This window comes from Pelmatolapia mariae, linkage group LG4 (assembly GCF_036321145.2).
Source record: "Pelmatolapia mariae isolate MD_Pm_ZW linkage group LG4, Pm_UMD_F_2, whole genome shotgun sequence".
Classification (NCBI taxonomy): Eukaryota; Metazoa; Chordata; class Actinopteri; order Cichliformes; family Cichlidae; genus Pelmatolapia; species Pelmatolapia mariae.
The window spans coordinates 962,509-985,382 of record NC_086230.1 but is presented as its reverse complement, the minus strand read 5'-3'; the positions used below and the strand labels follow the sequence as shown (position 1 = coordinate 985,382).

General features: G+C 45.9%; 1 protein-coding gene across 1 annotated transcript; it reads left to right on the top strand.

Annotated features, from left to right (window-relative positions):
* Positions 1-1,390: 1,390 nt before the first annotated feature.
* cog1 (component of oligomeric golgi complex 1) lies at positions 1,391-22,776 on the top strand. The gene is made up of 15 exons (XM_063471041.1): positions 1,391-1,788; positions 2,703-2,950; positions 3,063-3,244; positions 3,357-3,533; positions 3,952-4,108; positions 5,719-5,929; positions 6,063-6,420; positions 6,910-7,358; positions 7,871-8,017; positions 8,111-8,272; positions 11,201-11,325; positions 13,556-13,664; positions 16,434-16,543; positions 18,373-18,457; positions 19,977-22,776. The coding sequence occupies exons 1-15, from the start codon at positions 1,483-1,485 to the stop codon at positions 20,112-20,114; spliced, it is 2,964 nt and encodes a 987-aa protein (XP_063327111.1). The 5' UTR covers positions 1,391-1,482; the 3' UTR covers positions 20,115-22,776.
* The last annotated feature ends 98 nt before the right edge of the window (positions 22,777-22,874 follow it).

The following is a 22,874-nucleotide window of genomic DNA, read 5'->3' as shown; positions in this document are numbered from 1 at the left end:
CTGAAAGTTTACTCTTCGGCCGCTCCGCTTCCGCCGTTTTTTCGGCAAAATTATCCACACCACCGCCGCACTATGAAATCTGGGGTATGTTAGGCGATGAAGGCTTCACCGACCCATCCTTAAAATTCAGGGAAATTAAGGACCGCATTTGAGGGCCGCAGTTGGAGCAGCCTTTGAATTAGGACAGCCTTCGTCGTGTCACTGTGACGTAATCGGCCTTAAAATGCGGCCTACAGCCCAAATCCGGTACTTCATGGCTTGTGTAGTTACTAGCTAACAAAAGCTCAACACTGCCCCTAGCGTCCTGGAGCACTTCCGTTGTGTTTTGGAGTTTGCAAGTGTTTTGGAGTTTGCAAGTGCTTTGCCTCTAGGGGCCACCGTATTTTTCTTTTTGCAAGTGTTTTTCATTTTGCAGGTGTTTTTCTTTTTGCAGGTGTTTTTCTTTTTGCAGCATTTTTCTTTTTGCAAGTGTTTTTCTTTTTGCAGGTGTTTTTCTTTTTGCAGCATTTTTCTTTTTGCAAGTGTTTTCTGAAGTTGCAGTCCATTTGGCCTCTCAGGGCCACCGTAGATTTCTGTATCCAAATAAAGAGAGACCCTTCAATGATGATACAGACAGGAAGCTCTGTGCAGACAAATGTTCAGCTTCTGTTCAGTTAAAGCGGCTTTGATCACAGCGCTATATACTGCCCCCTTATGGTCATCTTACAAGCAATGGTTTTTATTATGGTTTTATATCTTTACAAATATTTTATATTTTTTATTAAGATTTGTATGTTGTGTTGTTGTTTTTTTAAACTATGGACGTAAAGTCTGTCAATAAAGATTGATTGATTGATTGATTGACTGACTGATTGTATGCTGACAGCAGCATCTTCAAACATCACCACACATCATACAGAAGTCATTCATGCAGTTTGCAGAAAACAGGCCGTTGTGTTTATTTCACAGGTGGAGGTCATGTGTTTACCTGTACATAGAGTCGCCATTGGTGTTGTTGTTTATTTGTTTGCTTTTTCTACGATGGTGTGCGCACACTGCTGCACTCTGCCTGCTGACTCTTGTATTTAAAAGCTTTCAAACGTTCCTGTTTGTGGACTTTAAATGAGTTTGAGAGCACAGCTGCTGCACTGAGCTAATGTAAAGTCTGTACATACACAGTCAAAGTTACACAATAAGAAATCAAATCGAAATATTATAAAGCAGCTGTTAAAAAGTCATTAGTGTGTTTTAAGTGTCACACAGTGATGACCAGTGATATCTGATTACGTATAAATGGCTTATATAAAATGATCCTGTGTGTTAAATTCATAATGCGCACACACACATAAGATGAGCGGACTCGGTTCACGGGACAACGACAGCGACGCCCACGGAAATGACAGCAGCGTGACCAGTTCCGTTGTTGTCGCTTACGTGGAGACAGGAAGTGTCTTCCCTTGGTTTCCGGATTCGAGTCTCGGTTGATGTTGTTGTGGATCTACGATGGCCCAGGACTCCGCGCTTTCTCTCCGGGTGTCGGAGATCAGCGACCCAGCGCTTCTCTTTGAGTGCTATAATACTGAGGAGATCCGCGGAATCGAACGCAAAGTCCGCGGGGAGATCGAGCAGAAGAGGGAGGAGCTGAGGCAGATGGTAGGCGAGCGGTACCGGGACCTGATCGACGCCGCCGACACGATCGGAGAGATGAAGCAGTGTTCGGAGAGCGTCGTGCAGTCCATCCAGGACATGCAGCAGTACTGCCACAGGCTGAAGCAGGGCAAAGCCAGCGTGGCCAGCTGCAGAGTGGAGGTGAGCCAAACACAACCCGTGTGTCAACGCATGCGCCTTAGTAGTACTTTACAACTTCATGAAAATCTACCGTAACCTCACCTACAAACGCGGCAGCGCAGACGTTACACACTCGTAGCTGCTCAGTAAAGGTGAGGCTAGGGCATGCTCGGAGCTGCTGAACACAAAGCAGTATGTAGTACTTAGGTGTCACGTGGCTTTACTGTCATTCCAACCTGTTCAGTGAGCCCACACAGCTCCAACACCTGCTGCGACATGCAACAGACAAGCAACACAACACTGCACAACGTGCAAGTGTGCAAAGACAGCGCAACATCAGGCAGAACAGAACGATGCAGACACACAACAGTGCAGAAGTGACCTGGTGTGTGTGTGTGTGTGTGTGTGTGTGTGTGTGTGTGTGTGTGTCAGCCCAGTCACTGAGTGTTCAGGAGTCTGATGACCTGGGGGGAAGAAACTATTTTGTAGTGTGGCAGTGAGGGCCTGGAAGGCAGCAGGGTGAAGAGTGTGTGTCTGTGGGGTGTGTGGGGTCCTCCACGATGCTGGTGGCTTTGCCGGTGCGATAAGTGTCTGTGATGGAGGGAAGAGCGGCTCCAATGATCTTCCCAGCTGTTCTCACTGTCCACTGTATTGCGATGCGGCGCAGTTACCATGCAGACAGTGACGCAGCTGCTCAGGACGCTCTGGAGAAAAGGCTTTACTACAATTTTAAATATTTAACATTGGAAACTGAATTCATCAGTCCAAAGTTCAACACTTGGTTCAAATGACGTCTAAACTGCGTCTGTTTCCTTCTAAAGCTTCTCCTGAGTTAAGAGAACAGAACACTTTTACATGTGCACAAACTGCTTTTACAGCAACTGTTTGAAGCTGATAACATTGTGATGGAGACGCGTCTGTGTGTCCTGTTGCAGAGCCAGACACCGTGGCAGGTAAAGTTCTACACCATGGCCTCCCAGATCAAGCTGCTTTTGGAGATCCCGGAGCGGATTTGGAGTGCCATGGAGGCGTCTCAGTACCTCCAAGCCACGCAGCTCTACCTGATGTGCTGCCACCTGCACCATCTGCTGCAGCTGGAGGCCACCACAGCAGGCCTCTACAGCTCCGTCCTTGTCCGATTTCCCATCCTAATCCGCCAGGTTGCCACCACCGAACACTTCAGGTTTGTGTCACAATTCCTGCTTAACGGAAACTTGAAATCGAAACTCCGTGGCTCAAAACTAAAATAGTCCATTTGTAGTAGACCCAGCTGAGACGTAAGCGTCTTCTTGCAGGGCAGCCATTCTGCTGGACAGCAGGTCTCTGCTGAGGGGCCGTGCAGTGTCGGACCAGGCCATCGCTGAAGCCTTGGTGTCCATCATGCTGCTTGAAGACAGCTCTCCTCGGCAGGCTCTGGCTGACTTCTTGTTGGCCCGGAAATCATCCATACATCAGCTGCTGAACCAGCCGCAGCATGGTATTCTCTATAGTTTCCTTCTGCTGTAAAGCGTGCTATGACAAATGTTTTATGTGATAAAGAAAAAGACTTTGAGACTTCTGTTAGTCCATAAACCTGATCTTTTCTGCAGGTGCAGGGATCAAGTCCCAGGTGTGCAGCCTTGTGGAGCTGCTGATCACCACTCTGTTTCAGGCCTATGCCATCTTCTACCTCCCCCCAGAGGGCAGCCCCAGGCCAGGGGATGAAGCTTTGAGCTGTGGCATGCTCTTCTCTGTCCTGGACAACGTCACGTCTACGAGTCCTGCAGGTAAACAGCTGAGGCAGGACACGTCACGGGTCTTTGTGTTTAGGTTTCGACCCTTCACTTGTGGGAATTTTGAATAAGCTTTGCTTCAGAGCAAGAACTTTGTTGGCTTTAATCTCCTGGTTGAGCATGGCCATTGTGTGCATATGGATGTCTCCCTGTGCCTCACAGGAACAGCTGACTCTAAACTGCCTGTGCATGTAATGTAGATGGCTTGCTGAATACAACACTGTATGAATGTATTGTGCATGTAGTCTGAGCTGCTGTAAGTGTGCAGTAAGACTAGAAGAGCACCGCGCCTGTCTACTCTGAAACACTGACTTCAGTCTGCAGTCTGATGAGCTCACTGAGCAGGAACTTTTCCTCAGCCTCAGAAACTAACAGCCCTCCTTTTTCCAATGCTCCCCATCTTTGTCCTCAGCTAAGGAGAGAAGGGTGTTGCAGGAAGATGTGAGTACAGGCAGCTGGTTAAAGTATCTGCCTGCGTCCATCTCAGAGTTTCAACCTGTCCTTCGCACCCTGGCTCAGCCAATCCAGAGGGAGCACCTGCAAGACACTCTTCAACAGTGGATCGATACGTAAGGGCACTGAATATCTTCTTCATACCTGCTGTTTCCTTTATTTCAGTTTCAGTGTTGTTTGCATAGAAAAATGTGCTAATAGTAGTATTCCAGCTCTGCCTCTGTGCTGTCAGGAGTGAGAGCCACTTGGCGATCACTTTGAGGTGATAGAAGGGAGCGATCACCCCGAGTCTGAGTCTAGCTCACAGAAGTGGCGGCAGTAGTCCTCGGGGGGTAGCATACGTGATCCAGCACAGCCTTGCAGACTTCTTCCCTGAGCAGCAGAGGGAGCCAACGCACTGCATTTTATCCTCGGTCACTTACACACCGCTGCAGTGGCCTTAAACATGTCCGGAGATGACTGTGGGCCATCCACCTGGGGACCAGTGACGGTGGAGCCATGAACACAGTCATGATCGTTGGCTCAAGGACAAAGGTTTAGGTTTAGACACGAGGAGCAGGAGAGTTAGTGTTTAATGTGGTTAGGGGGGATCTCCTTCTCTTCAGTCTTCATAATACAGGATCATTATCTGCTCAGCCGTGTTGAAAATGTAAGGTTGTGATACTGGGCAGTATCATTGTTACTATTATTGAAAATGATGTCTTGAGAACTGCAGATGTTAGACTGCTGCTGGCGATGACGTACTGCTGGGAAACTGAGACACATACAAGACTTTGCCCTCGTCACGGCTGCTCGGAGCTGACAGCCCAAACTAAACCGACCTTTGAGGAGTCGATTTACTTTGCTGGGTAAACTCATTAAGCTGTTGCCACTTGTCAGTAAAAGACAAACACACGCACGCACTCACATGTCATGATGAGCAAACAGATCACGAAGAAGACCTCTGTTTGTAAGAGCAGATGTTAACTAATCCAACACTGACGTCGGCGTGGCTGTTTTGACCTTGGCCAGGCTGTCTAGGACAGTTTGATCTTCATTTTAGTTTAATTTAGTTTAATTTAGTTTGGGGGATGACGAGTGGAAGACCAGATGAAGTTTGCTGGTTTGGAGTCGTCGACATGAAAACTGGATGTATCTGTGACGGGTGTGATGACTGATGTCCAGGCAGCAGTGAAATACTAGTGAGGGGTTGGGCAGGTGGTGCTCAGCAGCCGTGTAGGAGAGTTTAAGAACTGCTGACTTACATTCGATCCACTGCAGATGTGTGCACCTCGACTGCTGTGGGACACAATGAAGACCAGTGTCTGTGGTCCAATCATGTCTTATACTGCAGGACAACAAAGAGGAACACATGAAGCTTGAGCTAGAAGTGCATGAAGTTCAGACCAAAGACGGAACAAACAACACAAAGATGATTTAGAGGGAGCAGCTGTGAGCGCGAGAAGCTCAGCAGAGCGTCTCACTCCCACCACCATGTCACATGTGCTCACGACTGGCAAATCTATTTATTTACTACTTCTTCTTATTATTATTGTTATCATTATTATTCAGATGGTGCTTTTTCCTGTCATGGTTATTTCTAGCCTGTTTGCAAAGGTCACCTTGATGTTATAAACAGTGAAGGGACTGATATGTGCAGGTGTTTCATAAGAGTTACTGCTAATGTGCTACAATGGCTACAGTGCCAATATCATTTCCAGTCTCTCCAAATGTCGTTGTTTCCTAGCTGTAAGGAGGACATCTGCCATGGTGTTGGTAGCCTTTTGGTCTACGTCAAGAGCCTGAAGGGGCTGGCAGCCATCAGAGATGCTGTTTGGGACCTTCTGTCAGCAGACTCCATCAGTCAGCACTGGAACACCGTCTGTCAGCGTCTGCTGGAGCACCCCCTAACCGTCTGGGAGGACATCTTGCAGCAGCTTTTCCTCCAGCGGCTGCAGGTTGCTGTTCTTCTATCTTCAAGCAGCTTTATAGGTTCATTTTCGGGGCCCACTTAGTCTGTACACTTTCTAATGATGGGGGATAAACATGTATTTATTGTAGCATTTTTATTGTTTCTTTCGACTCTTCAAGGTCATCACTAAAGAGGAAACTGAAGCCATCTCAGTGCTATCTATCCAGCTCCTTACATCAGCTGTCAGGGATCTGCAGAGCCAGAGCGTCCATTCGTCTTCAGGTACCCACAGCAGCCATGGGGCCCAGTATGAGGTAGATGTCTCCTCCTTCTTGTGGTTGGAGTCTCCAGGGGACCTGCTGAATGACGCAGGCTGGTTCAGTGTGAGCCAGCGGGGCCAGCAGCAGCATAGGAGTGGCCTGGCCATGAAGACTCAGGCGCTCACACCTTGTGTTCAGAACTTCTGCTCTTCCATTGATGCAAAGCTGAAAGCCAGACTGGACGATCTCCAGCACTACCTTCCCTCCCAGGATGTAGGTAGGTCCACTGGGAGTGTTGTGGGGGTTTCGTATTTCCTTGTATTTCAGCTGATAGATTTATGGTGGTGTATTTATTCCAAACTGCAGATCCTGATTTAATGTAATATTGAGAAAGACCAGTGAAAAGTTCAGGCTTTTATCTTTGCTGAAGTTTTGTCTTTTGGAACCAACTCTAGATTTTTTCATTTCTCATGGAAAAACAGGAAGTGACATCACCTGACCATGAAACTGGGTGATGTCAACTATCCAATTCCTTTTGAATGTCTGAAACTGAAGTACTTGGAAGGACTGATGGAGTACATTTGTCTGCATTTCAGTCACATCTTCTTTGAACTCAAATCTGATGCAGTGCTGAAAATCACAGAAACGTTTGGAGCTAAATTTGAGGGTTTTATACTCTTTGGATTGTATAAATATACAAATGGCCTCTATTGGAACATTGAAATATTGAAAATACTGACAGTTGTTAATGTGTCGTGCTTTGCAGGCTCTGACTCCACTTTGGCCGCTGTCCCTTCCTCTGGATCTGCTGATAAGCCATCATCATCCTCATTTAATCGCTTCATCGACTCCTCGGCAGTGGAGGAGGCGCTGCGTGACGGCTGTTTGGCCTGTGTTCACCACATTCTGTCCTTCATCCGATCACAGCTGGCTGCAGTCTCGCCAGACTCCAGGCCCATCTGTCTCAGTTCAGTTCTATTCATGGCCAGGCTGTGCCAGTCTATGGGCAAACTGTGCCCCAACCTGAAGCATTGCATCCTGGGAAAGCAGTGTGGTTTTGACAGCACAGCCAAAGGGACCCCCAGGCAAGGCAAGAAGCTGGGCAAAGCCACTGCAGAGGTCAGGCCTTCCCAGGACAAGTGGGAGGCGCTGAAGGAGGAGCTTCTTGGCTGCAGTATGGAGGCCTACCGCATCTGGAGCGCCGCTCTTTCTAAAGTCAGACACAGTCACAAGTGTACATGTAAATTTGACGTGTGTTAATGTCTGTTATGGTGAGGTTTGTAGAAATCTGATACAGAGAGCAGTAGAATCACAGCTTTGTTCTTTATGCAAACAACAGTAATGATCATCTTTGTAGCTTCTGCAGCAAGTTGAGTATTTGAGTCAGCAGGTCACATAGCGTTCAGCAGAGCAGCAGTAAGCTTGGCTCTAATGTCCAGCTGTGGACACATTCAGCTGCATCTGTGGTTAAACTGGTATAATCATTGGTTGATAAAGGTTGAGTGAAAGTGTATTATCTAACTGAACTGTTGAGAACATGGGTGGAGGGAGACTGACTAAACCAGTGATCATGTTACTGTTGGCTGTGGAAACCTGTCTGTTTGCTAATGTTTTAGCTTGAACAGTTTCATCAGACAGTATGTGTGAGGGGTCAAAAATCTACAGCTGTGACTTGGATTTTGATTCCTCTGGTATTGTCTGAAGACCTGCTCGTGTCTGTGTTTCAGGGGCTGTTGGAGAAGTTTGGCACGGTGCTTCATGCTGAGTCTGCGGGCACCATCTTAGCTACAGCAACTAACTGGGAGGATCTGGAAATCCAGGAAGAGGCTGAGTCTGGAAGCAGCGTTACATCCAAAATCCGTCTTCCAGTACAGGTCAGAAGGACATCTGATGCAAACTGGAAGGACAGAGTCCAGAATCCATCCCGAGGTCTGACGGCAACCTTTTGTTTCTGGTGTCTTCTGTAGCCAACGTGGTTTGTGCAGTCCCTGCTGTTCCAGCTATGTGTGGAAATAAACAGGGTGGGAGGCCACGCCCTTCCTCGCTCCACCCTCCAGGAGCTTCTGCACACCTGTTTGACTGAAGTCCTGCACCATTACCACAGCCTGACACAACAGACCAGCAGCACGGTAACTGCCCTACTGGGACCTGTCTGGTTGATAGTTCTAAGGTTGGATTATTAACTGAACCCTGTGCTGCATCAGTTCAATAACAGTGTAATATTAATAGATTGGAAAACAAACTTTTAGTCAAAAGTTAAATTGTAATAAATGTACTCAGCTTGGTTAAGTAGAGCCTGAGTGGGGAAAAAGGACAATTAAATGTAAGCTCTGTTTTCTGGTACGTACGCTGAGAGGGTGACTTTCCTCCGAATCAGGGAAATGAGGAGGGAAGGGCTTAAAGTGGGATCAGCACATGGAACCCTGAGATTACCCTCAATGACTCAGCGTGGGGAAAGAGAGCTCACACAGGTTTCTGCTGTGGGCTCTATTTTCTTAGTGGTCAGGCTGTGATCAGCTGATCTGAGGTTTACGGCTCTTTGTAGATTTACAGAAGCAGCTGGTTGGTATACTGCTCATGCTGTCTTTATACTAGCTGGTATCAAGTTGGAGTGAATTCAGTGAATGGATCTCAGCATCATGAGCTTAACGTCTAAATCATCTCTGCTTAACTCTGACCGTGATCATCAGTCACACACTGTTCGTTACTTTAAATCCATCACAGCAAACTAACCTGTTTGTCCTGCTTTGAACTGCAGAGTTCTTTCATGCAGTAACACAGTCAGTCTAACGTAGTGTGTTTTGCAGCATGAACATGAATAAACCTACTATCACGTGTACAGAGTGATGTCTGATTTGACAACGTGCTCTGCTCGTGTTCATGCTTGGTCAGACATGAACACGAGCATCAAAGGATTTAAGAGGTTTGGAGTAAAAATGGCACATTCAGTGCTAGGCAGGGCGATATGACCAAAACTATTTATCACGATATACATCTGAAAATTTGTGATAACGATATAACTGACGATATAATTGACACTAGACAAAATACTTTACAACTCCACAACTTTATTAGTGCAAAAAAAAGAAATCAATGTATTTTCACTTAAACAAGCAGCTGTTTTTTATGTGCATTAAAGTTATATAAAAATGTAACAGTGCAAATGCAAATTCTTTGCTGACAGTTTAACCAAAAGGCATTTCCAGTGGAAACTGGCCGACATATCCTCAGCATAACCATGTATAATATCCACAAAACTTAAAAAGAGGTTATACACACACAATACGGTAATATTATGTTGAAGCACAGCACGTATCACTCTGCGAGGCTCCTGCCTACGATAGCCGTAATGCTCCGACAATCCATCAAGCGGTGCGGCTTCGTAGCTTAGCAAAGTCGTACTGAAACATTTGACAGATTTTCGAGCGCCGTGTAGCACATAAAATCGTTTCGAGGTCAGTAAACACAACCAGAGTTCATACATAAGGCACACGGGATTATAAGGGGCACTGTCGATTTTCAGAAAAGGATTTTAAGTGTGCCGTATTTTCCAAACAACACGGTAATAACAACGGCCCGCTAGCATGCGCTACCAAAAATAGTGCTTTGTTGTGTATCTGACAGACGAAAGCTAAACCAGTTCCACACCACTGAAGTTGCAGCATTTTTACAAACCAGTTCAGGTTCATCTGTTTCATTCAACGATCCGCTTTCGCCCTTCTCATTCTCCGCCATGTGCGTATGAAAACAAAGACACTGCGCATGCGCGTTTTACCCATATTCTATCGCTATGTTTCATTTTCTTATTGTTGCCCGACATTATACCGGTATTACCGTGAACGGTATGATATGGCCCAGCCCTAATTCTAGGGTCAACCTGGCATTGCAATGCAAACTATAATGTGATATTTTGAATATACCATTATAATTTCTTTAATGTTGTCAATAGAAAAAAAGGCAGTAGGAAGTTTTATGACAGAATTAAACCAGAGCTGTCAGCGTTACCGGGTTAACGCGTCATAATTGGCAAATCCCCGTTAACGAGTTAATGCAGATTAGTCCGTGTGAGGGGTTACTCGGCGTTAACACCCCGTTAATGCCGTATTAACGCGTTAATGCACTAAAAGAAACCTTATTTGAATTGAAGAGATCAGAGGTCCAACGTGATATCAGAATCGTTCCCTATAGGCCTGTTCACCAGTCAGGCATAACACATGACCACTGACAGGTGAAGTGAATATCACTGACCATCTCTTCATCATGGCGTCTTTTACTGGGTGTGATATGTTAGGGAGCAAGTCAACGTTTTGTCCTCAAAGTTGGTGTTTTAGCAGGAAAATGGGCAGACATAGTCCAGATAGTGATGGCTGTCACTAGTGACAGGGCCAAGGCTCACTGATGCACATGGAGAGCGTGGTCTGATCAAACAGACGAGCTCTGTAGCTCACATTGCCAAAAGTGTAATGCTTGTTCTGATAGCAACTTTGTTTTTATTGGGGCTGCAGATCTGTCAGGGTGCCCATGCTGACCCATCCACCGCCGAACTGGACCACGGTGCAGTGGAGGAAGATAGAGAAAACATGATTTATCAGACCAGGCTAACATGACGTGGCTGGTCGGGTGTTTGCGTGGCAAGCTTGCAGATGCAGTATAATCCTTTAGGTAATGTCCTGCTGGGTCCTGCAACATCCCACAAAGCAGGAATGGTTCAGGAATGGTTTGAGGAAAACAATATAACTTTGAGGTGTTTGCCTGGACCTCCAGATTCCTTAGATCTCAGTCCCGTCCAGCCTCTGTGAGAGAGAATCTCTTGGTAACATCTTTGTGCCAAAGCACACCTTCAGGGGTCTACTGGAGCACAAGGCAGCGAAAAAGGGGAACTACACAATATTAGGCAGGTGGTCATAAAGTTATGACTCATTAGTGTATTTTTTCAATGCAACTGTCAAAACGATGGCAGTAAGAAACTGATCTGATGACAAAGGAGCACAGAAGCATAAGGGCGTGGTTAGCACTTTAAATGTATTCTCTTTGGTTCTGCCTCCCTTCTCCTTCAGGATGCTGTATTCCCCATGACTCAGAACAGAGCCCTGCAGTTCCTGTTTGACCTTCGCTACCTGAGCGCTACACTGGGGAGCAGACTGGAAGAACTGAAGAACTCCCGACCACAGCAAGACCCAAGGTATCAATTCGCATCTAAAATATGTGTCATGGGCTGTTTGTGCATAGTCTGCAAACACCCGAGGAAGCTTGGAAACTGTAACCCTGTAATACTGTGTAGTGCAGCATGTGTCAGAGGTGTTCACAGGTTCATATGGTTGTGTCCAGAATCAGGGACTGAATCCTTCGACGTGAGTGGCTGTTAAATTGGTAGGTCTAGCCTATGACATACTACTGCTGTTGCCTAGTAACCGTGACAGCTACAGACATGATGAACAGCGTGTTAAACTCTCTGTTTTGAAATAGAGAAAATCATTTTGTGATTGCAAAGTGAAAGTGAAAGCAAAAAACAAGCGCAAATTCAAACGCGATTTCAATATGTCACATATTGACAGTGGCTCATTGATGCCAATGACATAATTACTCAGCTACATTTTCGAAAGAATGCCAAAGCATTGACGTATATTTTTCCTTCCTATGATAGCCCGACGGGCAGGGCTAAGATGGATTTTGTTAGCCCGACTGGAAAAATCGCTAGCCCTGGGAATTGGACTAGCTGTTTTGCGAGCCCTGCTAATGTAGCTCATCTGATGACCGGCTGGGTGTAAGTGCTGATTCCCCAGGACTTGTTTTTCCCTTTCAGCTGACCTCTCAGGACTTGCCAGACCCCCTGCAGATATTCTGTGGTAGTGCAATTCCCTCAGTTCTGTCTACCAATATGATCTGGCTGAGGGGGTTCAGGCCTGTGCAGAACAGCAGTGGGGACAGAGCATCTCCTTGGTAAATCCCACAGTTGATAGTGTCTTGTACTGTTGGCTTGAAGTTGGCCTCTAGTGTTGTTCGCCACATCCCCATCAAATTCCCGATGAAGGTTGTTGTGGTCCTGTTGATCCGGGTACAGAGCTAGATATTCCAGGCTATTCCAGGATCCATATGTGAGCCAATCTGGGTGTGGCTCATCCACTGGTAGCTGGTTCATTTGTGCTGCCAGATGGTATCACTACTTCTGTGGTGTATGGGACGGGATTTTCTCCTTTTATTGTGTATCCTGTGTATGCATTGTGGAAGAAAGCAATGAAGGAAGCACTGAAGCTCTATCCTTAGTATTTGCAGAACTGGAACAGTGTTACTATGGCCACCACACTGATACTTCCTAAGGAAAATAGACTATTGGAATGCACACATCCTTTTGCGCCTCACTGTGACGTAATCAGCCTTCAAATGCAGCCCCCTGACTTTAGACACAGCCCCCTGACTTTGGACACAGCCCCCTGACTTTAGACACAGCCCCCTGACTCTGGACACAGCCCCCTGACTCTGGACACAGCCCCCTGACTTTAGACACAGCCCCCTGACTCTGGACACAGCCCCCTGACTCTGGACACAGCCCCCTGACTTTAGACACAGCCCCCTGACTCTGGACACAGCCCCCTGACTCTGGACACAGCCCCCTGACTTTAGACACAGCCCCCTGACTCTGGACACAGCCCCCTGACTCTGGACACAGCCCCCTGACTCTAGACACAGCCCCCTGACTTTGGACACAGCCCCCTGACTTTGGACACAGCCCCCTGACATTAGACACAGCCCCCTGACTCTGGACACAGCCCCCTGACTCTAGACACAGCCCCCTGACTCTGGACACAGCCCCATGGCACGTAGTGTGGAAGGACAGCGTGTCCTCTTTACTGTTGGAGTCATGAGTCCAAAAAGTAGTGCATTACAGCCTGTTGATTTCTTATGTGTAACATGTTAGTTTAATCACATTATTCTTAAATGTAATGATCAAAGCACAGTTTCTGGTCACTTGTTTCAGTTACACAAATAATTAATTAGTTGTATCTCCACGTTGAGCAGACAGAAACAGTTGTGTACCTGTGCACAGCAAATGCCTGAGTTTCAGTGGGAGAAGAATAAACATAGCAGCAGTGTACAGCTTTTGAGGAATGAACATAGCCACTCTGTCCACTCTGTGACAGCAAGCTGAAAACTGGACCCAGGTCTAACGCAAAGAACAAGCTGATTGTCTCCCAGCGAGCTGTAAGGGCAACATGCTAATGCAAATCTAGAAACACCATCACAGCAGCAGACCCACAGATATGGCTTGACCCTACAGTCATGTGCTGTATGAATCAGTAAAGCACTTTGTAATGTGAAGCCTTTGGTGGTCAGTAAGATTAGAAAGAATCCATTTCCATTTATTGACAGTGGAGTGTGAAATAACTGCAAACATTGTGCTGTATGTCTTACAGATTCCATGAAACCTGTGATTGGCTGGAGAGCTTCATTGACCCCTTTGACCTGGACGTGTTTACACCTCACCTGAACGCCAGCCTCAACCGCCTGTCTCAAAGGACCTTGGTACTTCCAGCTATGCTTAAATGAGTCAAAGATAAACAATGCTATTTTTGTAACAGTCAGTTCATTTGGACAACACATTTCATATGGGACACATACATTAAAAGACACACATTCTCATTTAATGGTTTTTCTACTATTTCCATTGTAGATTCTCACTGAAGGCATCAAAACTATGAATGAACACAACATGAAATTATGTATTAAACAAAAAAGTGACTCAGATTCTTCCTAACAGCCCCCTTTGCTTTGATTCCTGCTTTGCTCACTCTTGACGTTCTCTCCATGAGCTTCATGAGGTCGTCTCCTGAAATGGTTTCCAACAGTCTTCAATCAATCAATCAATCAAAGCTTTATTCACCACATGCAGGTTGCCCTGCAGTGAAATGGGACACCCCCCCCCCCCCCCCCCCCCCCCCCCCGACCTTACACACACAACACAGACATCACATGGGGATACAGGTCGGAGATTGGTAGCATTACAGAAAAACACTGAAATGTACACTACAATGGGAAAGTACAAGAGGAAAAAAAGAGACCTCTACTCATGCTGGGCTCCTATGGGAGGACAGCATGAGAACAGGAAACAAAAAAACTCCTCTGCACAGAGAGCACATAAATGTCCACAGCACAACATTATGGAGCACGTGACAAGCCACAGGGTTGGGTAGGGGGTGAGGAGTAATCCGAAGCAAACACAGCAGCCATCCTGACCTGCGCTATTGTTCCAGCGCGGGCTCAGACCCGCCGTGTTCTCCAGGAGGGAACAAGCATCGAAGGCGTTTAAAGGAGTTCCCAGAGATGCTGAGCACTTGTTGGTCCTTTTGCCTTCACTCTGCGCTCCATCTCATCCCAAACCATCTCCACTGGGTTTAGGTCAGGTGACTGTGGAGGCCAGCAGGATTTCTGAGAGTAATGGGATGAATGTATCCTCAGCAGCATAGATGACTCTTGGTCTTGCTTTCCTGGGCTGGTCCTCATGTGAGACAGTTTCATCATCAACTATCAGTACTTGATAGTTTTTGTGACAGCACTTGGAGACACATTCAGAGTTTTAGCAATGTTCTGGACTGACTGAGCTTCAGTTCGTAAAGTAATGATGGGCTGTTGTTTCTCTTTACTTAGCTGATTGCTTCTTTCCATAATATGAATTCTAACAGTTGTCTTCAAAGGTTGACTCTGCTCATCTAGACGTTTTCAGTGGGAGAAACGTTTTGTCACGTTTCGTCACACTACAGGTTGACTGCAGCTGACCTGCCAGCCCATTGTTCCTTCAGTGGGCTGGTTTCAGTCATTATGCAAATGTACTGTTTATAAGATTGGGGAAACCTGCAGTCAGCTAAGACTGAAGAAGTCACTTGGATAAGTGATGAAACGTTTCTCCCACTGAAAATGTCCAGATGAACAGAGTCAACCTTTGGAGATTTACTTACCTGGATGATTGAGAATGCATCAAGAGGGCTGTCAGCTGTGTACCAGCCTGACTTCTGCACAACACAACTGATGGTCCCAACTCCATTAAGAAGGCAACAAATGCCACCAATGAACCCTGACAGGCACACCTGTGAGGTGAAACCATGTCAGGTGACGACATCATGAAGCTCACTGAGAGCAGGCTGAGGGTTTGCAGAGCTGTCAACAAAGCAAAGGATGGCTACTCTAAAATATAAAACATTTTTCTATTTATTTATCTTTTTTTTCTTTGTTACATAATTCCATATATGCTGCTTCATATATTTGATGTCTTCAGTTTGTATCTACAATGTAGAAAGAAGTAAAAATAAAGACAAACCATTAAATGAGAAGGTGTGTCCACACTTTCACTGGTAGTGTATACAAAGACAGACACTTAGCCTGAGTCACTGCAAGTACACAAGTGCATGGAAGACTCTGCAAAGGAACCGAGTGGCACATGAACACATCCATCGTCACATCCAAACAGTTACAATGACCACATAGCTCTTACAGCTAGCCTTTTGAATGTTCCTTTGTGCCATCAGGTGAATTAAAACATTTGCTTCCCCAGTCCAGACAGATCAAAAACATAAGGCAACAGCCAGTGAATGTCTTTAAGAAACACATGGCAAGTATCATATAGACCTGTAGTCAGTGATTCCCTGCCTCTTTTAGAGTGTGTCACACCACTATGAAGAAGACTTATTGTTCATTTTGACTTCTTACATTAACAGTAAGTCACAGATTTTTGATTTGTAAAACATAGAGCAGAGCGCATAACCTGTGGTGCTTTAGGGTCTTTGGGGGTGGCTGTAGATCAGGAGGTACTTTTCAAAATAAACTGAATCATGTGCAAGAGTATGCAGAGAGTTTACGGATGAGAAGCAAAAAACGAGCCGTCAGGTGCTAAAATATAAACCTTTGACTCAAACTTTGAAAGAAAATGGTGGCCGTTACAACTTTTGTCTAAAAATGTATCGTTTCATGCATCAGTTAAAACACTCGACTCCAGGTAAAGGACGCCCAGCTGGAAAAGCTTCACGCAAGTCGAGTTGCTCGAGATTCACAGAATTTACAGAAAATATTACATTTTTGTGATTTATATGGTTGTCAGGATGATAAATGTCTTATCGCACAGCCCTACTATACAGTGTCATGATATCTCCTGATGTACTTCTGAAGATTATTGTCCAAAGTCAGTGAACATGTCTTCTATGTTGTGTTTGCTGTCTGAATGGATCCTATGAGCCACTCATCTAATGCTGTCCTAATTATTTCCTTGTTAGTTTATAAGGAGTCTTTTTGTTTTTCCTCCAGGTCCTGCTGGGGCTCCTGACAGGCTCAGAGAAGCAGTTTGCTTTGCGAAGCAGCAGTTTGAACTCCCAGGATCCTTACAACATACTGCCGCTAGCCAGCAGCCAGATCAGGTCAGAATTTAGTTACTAATAGTTACTAAATGAAAAAGAAAGTAATCGGTAAGTAAAATCTGATGGTATAGTTTCACTTTCATCTCTTTAATGATCAATAAGATGGGATCGTCACGTGACATAGGCGACACGGTGAGAATAAACATGGCCGAAGGCTCTGTTGTAAGCTGTGTGGAGCAGAGGCCAGGGCAGCCTGATCCTCAGCTATTGATGCTGCATATCAGGACATGGAAGCTCTCTGGTGAGGAAAGAGCCTGAGCCAGTGCGTGAGGTTGAGCGATACCAGTTAGATTTCATTGTGCTCACCTTAATGCACAGCTTGGGCTCTGGAACCAGTCTCCTGCAGAGGAGCTGGAACCTGTTCCAGTTTGAATTGCCAGGAGGGTATTCCTGTATCTGCCGGTTTGCTGCCTGTACATTTGGGTTTTTACCTTTGGACAGGAAGGCTGCTTCCCTGCCTCCAGGTTGGGGAGTGGGTCTTAAACGTTGTTTGTGTTTGTGCAGTTAATAATTCAGTTCAGAACACTTAGCCTTCTTGAATGCACTGGATGGAGGGCTGGAGGGTACTACGCCTGGTGTCTCCATCATCCCACTACAAGACCTCAGTGCACATGTGGGCAATGACAGTCAGGGGTGTGACTGGGAAGAGTGGCCTGCCTGATCTGAAGCCAAGTGGTCATCAATTGTTCCACACTGAACACCATGTTCAAGAATAAAGATGTCCGTCAGCGCATGTGGCACTAACGCACCCTAGGCTACAGTTCAGTGATCAGTTTTGTAGTTGTGTCATCATGTCTGTGGCTGTGAACATATGTTCTGGTGAAGAAAGGAGTTGATCCGGCAGCTTCTCACCAGCTGGTGGTGGACAGGCCTGGCACACCTGAAAGTATAGTGAGGATGCACTGGGAGCACCTGGCAGAGGCCCTGGTCCACAAAACCTTCAACTCCTGTGTGCAGAAGTACTTTGGCAGCTTTCCGAGGGAGGCTGGGGACACTGAATCTGAGTGGACTATGTTCTGATGAAGCTGCTGGACGGTGCTGAGGCTACAACATCATCGGTGACTGTTGTGCTGGTAATCCCTGTGAAGGGAACCAAAAAGAATGATTCCTATCAGGCTTGGTTAGCCTAGAGTTGGGTGGCAGCTGAGGGGCGCTAACAGGCCAAGCAGAACACAGCCTGAGTAGTAACTGAAGCAAAGACTCACTCGTAGGAGTTCAGTGAGTCCTTGGAAACAAAAATCAGTCTGCCTCAGAGTGATTCTGGGAAAGCTTCAGCTGACTCAGCAGGGGGAAGCAGTGTCGACTCATACATGTAGTGAGTGTGAGGCCTTAGCTGCTGAATTTACCTAAGGGTATAGTTGGGGGATGGAAGGAATATTTTCAGGACCTCCTTAATCCCATGGTATCTGGCCAGGGGCAGGTCAGTCTCTGTACAGCCGTTGGGAGTGTTTGGTGCAGTATGTCACTGATACTGTTCATAACTGTTATGGACAGAAGTTAGGTGTGGTGCACAGGGGAGGCCTCAGAAGCCTATCTCTAATGTCTGTGGGTCTGTTGGCTTGGCAGGTGGTGCTGACATTCAGATAGTGGGCTGCAGAGAGCCAGCAACACCACCAGGATGAACACAGAGAGGAAAAGAAACAGATGTTGACAAAAGCAGCTTTTCAGCTGGTCTGCTGGTTTTACACGATTATGACTTCAGCGGTTCAACTGCTAGTTTAGATTTGCTTGTTTTCCCCAATAGCAGAAAAATGTGATGCTGGTGACCAACGTACCACTGCACTGTTCAACTGGCCAAACTGGAAATACTCTGTTTGTGTGTCTGACAGGTTCGGGCTGCTGCCTCTCAGCGTCTCAAATGTGCAGAAATCCAAGGCAGCTTCCAGAAGCTCTGAAGCTCCTCAGCAGCTGGTGGTGAGTTCAGAGTCTGTCAGAGTTCTTGTTTGGGACATTTCCTCTCTGTGGTGTTATTTACTAGCAGCCACACGATGACTTTACGTCTCTGTTTTACTGTGCTTATCTAAATGTCCTGTGTCACACCCTTTGCCTTCCCAGCATTTCTAAGTTCAAGCAAACCAGTGTCAAACCAGTGTGTTCATCAGTGTGTGTTTGGATTCTGCTGGTGAACAGCCACGTTACAACAGAATACTGCCACCAACAAGCTAAAGTACTCTACAGTAAAGTTAAAGTACAAGCGCTACATGTGAAATAACAGCCAGTTTGTTAAATAGAGTAAAACATCACCCAAAACATTTTTACCACTGAGCTGTGAAAGAGTGAAGGGGTGATGTCATCACTGTGCCCACTGTGGGCAGCGTGGACACCCAAGTTTTAAGCCCACGGGAGCGCCCGTGATCCCGTTTCCATAACTATTTTTAAATCCAGGCAGAAGGCCAACCAAATAAGCCGGAGCAATGATTGTTTTGAATGGAGGAGTACATATGATTCAAATTTGGGACCTAACAGTTGTATTGATGTACAGGAACCTGAGATGCTCCAAAAATGGACCTACAGCATGTAAAAATGTAAAAGATAAGTTCTAGTAGACGTGTCTTATGGTGGGCTTCAAAGGGTTAATACCATAGGTGCATGTAGTAAAAGTCTCAGTGAGCTCGACTTCAAGGTCAGGGGCAGAGGTCAAAGGCAGAGGTCAAGGTTTCTGAAGATCTCGTGAACATGTTAACTCGAGAATGTGACAAATCCTATATGAGTGAAAGAGGCCATCTATGTCCACTGTGAGCGACCATCTTTGAACAGAGGCGGGGCTTACGACACCAACTGTCTGCCATCTATAATCCAGTTTTGAGTTCCCTCCCAGACGCCTTAACGCCCACTCACATCCTGGGCCATCTGACCTCAGGCAATCACATGATAGGGTGGGGCCAGGTTTCACAATGAGCTCACCTGAAACCCTGGCTGATTGTGACCCACACCCGCTTTCACACCTTGGCTCATGTGATTAGGTAGAGGATCATCAGGGGGTCCTTTGTCCCTCTTTGGGGGGAAACTCCCACTGGGTTTAAATCTGGGACTCTCCACCATTTGACCTTAGAACTGAAGAAGCTTCTCGGATCAGAGGTGAAACGTCTTCAAGCAACTTAAAGAAGTCCAGACGCTTTTCTTTCCAAGCTCCTTAGACTACGATGACCTGGATGACTGAGAACCTTCACAGACATTTCATATGACTGTATTATCTTTAACATTTCCAGTGTTGGAATCATTCACGGCCAGAAATAATTCCAGGGCTGGACTCTCTTCCGTTCTCCTCATTCATAAAGTTGCTTCGTGGTAAAACGTTAGGAGCTTTCAGATGGCAGCCCTTCTCTGACTCTGCTGAAGGTCTGAGCAGAGTCAGGCTCCTGTTTCAGAGCAGCTCTTTTGCCAGGTGCTTGTCTTCAGATGTCCCGTGACCTGTTTCTCCTTCCTCCTCCAGGCTCCTCAGTCCTTCACAGCAGGCAGTGATGACAGCTTCCGGCCAGGCAGCCTTTTCAGGCAGCTCGCTGATCAGGATGAAGACACAGCAGCGACTTCTTTATTTAAGCTTAACTGGCTCTCTGGGATGGGCAAATAATTCTCAGCTGGCTGCTTTGTTACAGTGACATGTACAGTAAATACTCCTTTTGTGTGTTGACAAAATGCCTCCTGTGTGATGTGTAAATGTTGTGTAAGCACTGACGTGTGTTGGCTGACTGGTGATCAGAGCAGCGATACTTTAGTTTGAATGTGTGCATACACAAGCAGCACCGTTCAGGCACTCTGTGTTCCTGAAAGGAAACTGTATGTGACAGGGTGGATGCTTCCTCTGTAGTGCTTTTCTACTCTGAACTCGCCTCATTCACACTTTCATTATGCTCCTTCTACCAAAGTGCTTTTAACATTCACACTCATACTCTGATGGATGCATCGGAGAGCAGCTTAGGCTGTGGCTGGTTGGTGGGGGTAGGCTGAAACATGTTTAACACACTGTGGTTTGTGACATACAGACTGATGCAGTCAGCTTCTATCACAGGATGTCTCCAAAGCTACATTTGTACGAGTGAGTACTGTGCAGATGTGAACATGCTGACAGGAAGCATTATCCCTGCAAACACTCCAGCTGATCAGCTGACACATTCTGTACTGGGTTCTACATTTTCTTTGGGTGTTAATATGTCAGGTTGTATTTTATGTATTTATTAAGTTCAGATAGAGATGTATGGCTGGCTGCTATGATGGCAGAAAGCAGGTTGACTTTATTATTATTGCCTCAGAGTAATCACCAGTGTGTCACCAGTAATCACCAGTGTGACACATCACTGTGGTGATTAGTGCTGTCACCTCACATCAAACAGGTTGTGGGTTTGAATCTGTGCCTGCATGGACTCTGAACGTATGTTAATCATGGGTTCTTATTGGTTGTTGGGTATGTAAGTATTGTAATGCTAAATGTGTCTTGTGGTTAAATGTTGCTGGTCTCTCACCAAAATAAACTCAGCCAAACCTTCATCTCTGTGTCACTGACGGTGAAAATAACATTGACATTGTTGATTGGCTAGTTTCTAGTTTGCAAAGCTGCTGGATGACGTTGGGACCACACTGTAAAAGTAGCACATGTAGCAAAACCCTCAGACAGGTCCGTGTGTGTCGGAGGAACCGCTTAGTGCAGATACTTGGTGCTGTGCTGTAACTGAGGTGCTTGGTATCACAGAAAGTGTCACCAACACCGGCCCCCACAGTTCCCACAGTTCAGTTAATAGTTTTTTCATCGATCCTTTTCACAGTTATAAGATCTGTGCTGCTCACCTTTGGCTGGATAACAAGGAGGGGGCTAAACACACTGCAGGCTGTGATTCAGTGCATCTGCAGGGTATTCACAGCACTTCACTCATGTTTACAGCCTTATTTCAAATACATTAACTCAACATTGTACACTCAGTACCTCGTAATGATGAAGGGAAAAAAGTTGTTGCATGAAATAAAAAGAACAGTGAGTAGTATTTGAGCCTTTACCATGACACGAGCTCGGGTGTGTCGGTCAGGGCTGGTGCCAGCGGAGTGCTAGCTGCCACAGATGATACCTGTCTGATTGTTCTGGCCCTGTTTCAGTGGTGTGCTGGGACGTGGCAGGAGATGGTGACAGCTGAGCCTGAGCAGCTAGCTGTGTGTTACACACACTCCTAAGATCTCATAGACAGTGCATGTCAGAGCACAAACCACTCCATGGAGTCTAAGGATCTGTCTCCAGGCCGAAGAGGAAGGATTGTTTCGAGGGACATATCCGGGGAAGGGTCCAGAAAATGTTCTTGAAGGTCTCAGTGACCACAGTGTCCACTATCATTCCTAAATGGGAGCACCAGGACTCTTCCCAGAGCTGAACCAATCTGGACAACTGAAGGTCCGTAGTTAGTGAGCTGACCCAACTGAAGCTAGAAGGCAGCCAAAGTCTGGTCTGATGAAGCTAATGTTGAACCTTTGGCCTGAAAGCCAAAGTTCACATCTGCAGTAAACAGACAACACTCAGCACCTGACCAGCACCTGATCACCTTTATTTATTTATTTAGTACATTTGGAGCTTTGGTTTAAAAAGATGCTGAAAGTGTTGATTGATATGAAGTGTTTCTCAGGTTAGCGACTTATCATGAAAATACTTGTTGACTACAGCTGTGTACTTAGTAAGCATAAACAGAACTGACACATATAGAGCCCTTTCTTACCTAAAATTCAAACATTAATACACATTTAGCGCACATCACTTCTTTGTCCTTCATCTCGCTCACACTCATCCACCCACAGATGGCTCAGGATTATCACTGCAGCACACAGAGCACTGGAAGGTCGGTCTCCACACTTCTCATCTAAACTTTTATTATTTGTATCTCATGTAAGACTGAAGACTAAGATGGACGGAGTCTTTCAGTCTTTGGCTCCAAGGTTTTAAAACAGTTCACACTTAAGCTCTGTGGAGTCGTTAAAAACCTTTTAAGAAAAAAATCAGCAGATTAAACCATTTTCCTTTTGTTTGAACATGGTTCTCTTTGGTATTTATTGTGCTTTAATTGTTGTAAATAAACTTTACTTACTTATAAACTTACCCAGTGTTACAACCTACTGTAGCCTCATAGCCACAGATACCTACGGTGCTGAGAGACGACGAGGTTTAAGCTGCTGTAGCAGACACCATTAATAAATGATCACAAGCGTGTTTTTGCACAGCTCTGTTAAAACAAACTCTTTTTGAGTTGAATACAAACACAGTATATATGCCAACATTGATGTATCCTTGATATATCAGTAGGGACTGATTATGTTGGCTGATTAAAAGAAACATCAGTGAAAGTTAAAAAAATCAGCT

Excerpts from the sequence above, each read along its gene's own strand:
- cog1 (XM_063471041.1), top strand. The coding sequence starts at position 1,483 with ATGGCCCAGGACTCCGCGCTTTCTCTCCGGGTGTCGGAGATCAGCGAC. Across the intron at positions 2,951-3,062 it reads GCCACCACCGAACACTTCAG|GGCAGCCATTCTGCTGGACA; the intron begins GTTTGTGTCACA and ends GTCTTCTTGCAG. Across the intron at positions 8,018-8,110 it reads AAATCCGTCTTCCAGTACAG|CCAACGTGGTTTGTGCAGTC; the intron begins GTCAGAAGGACA and ends TGTCTTCTGTAG.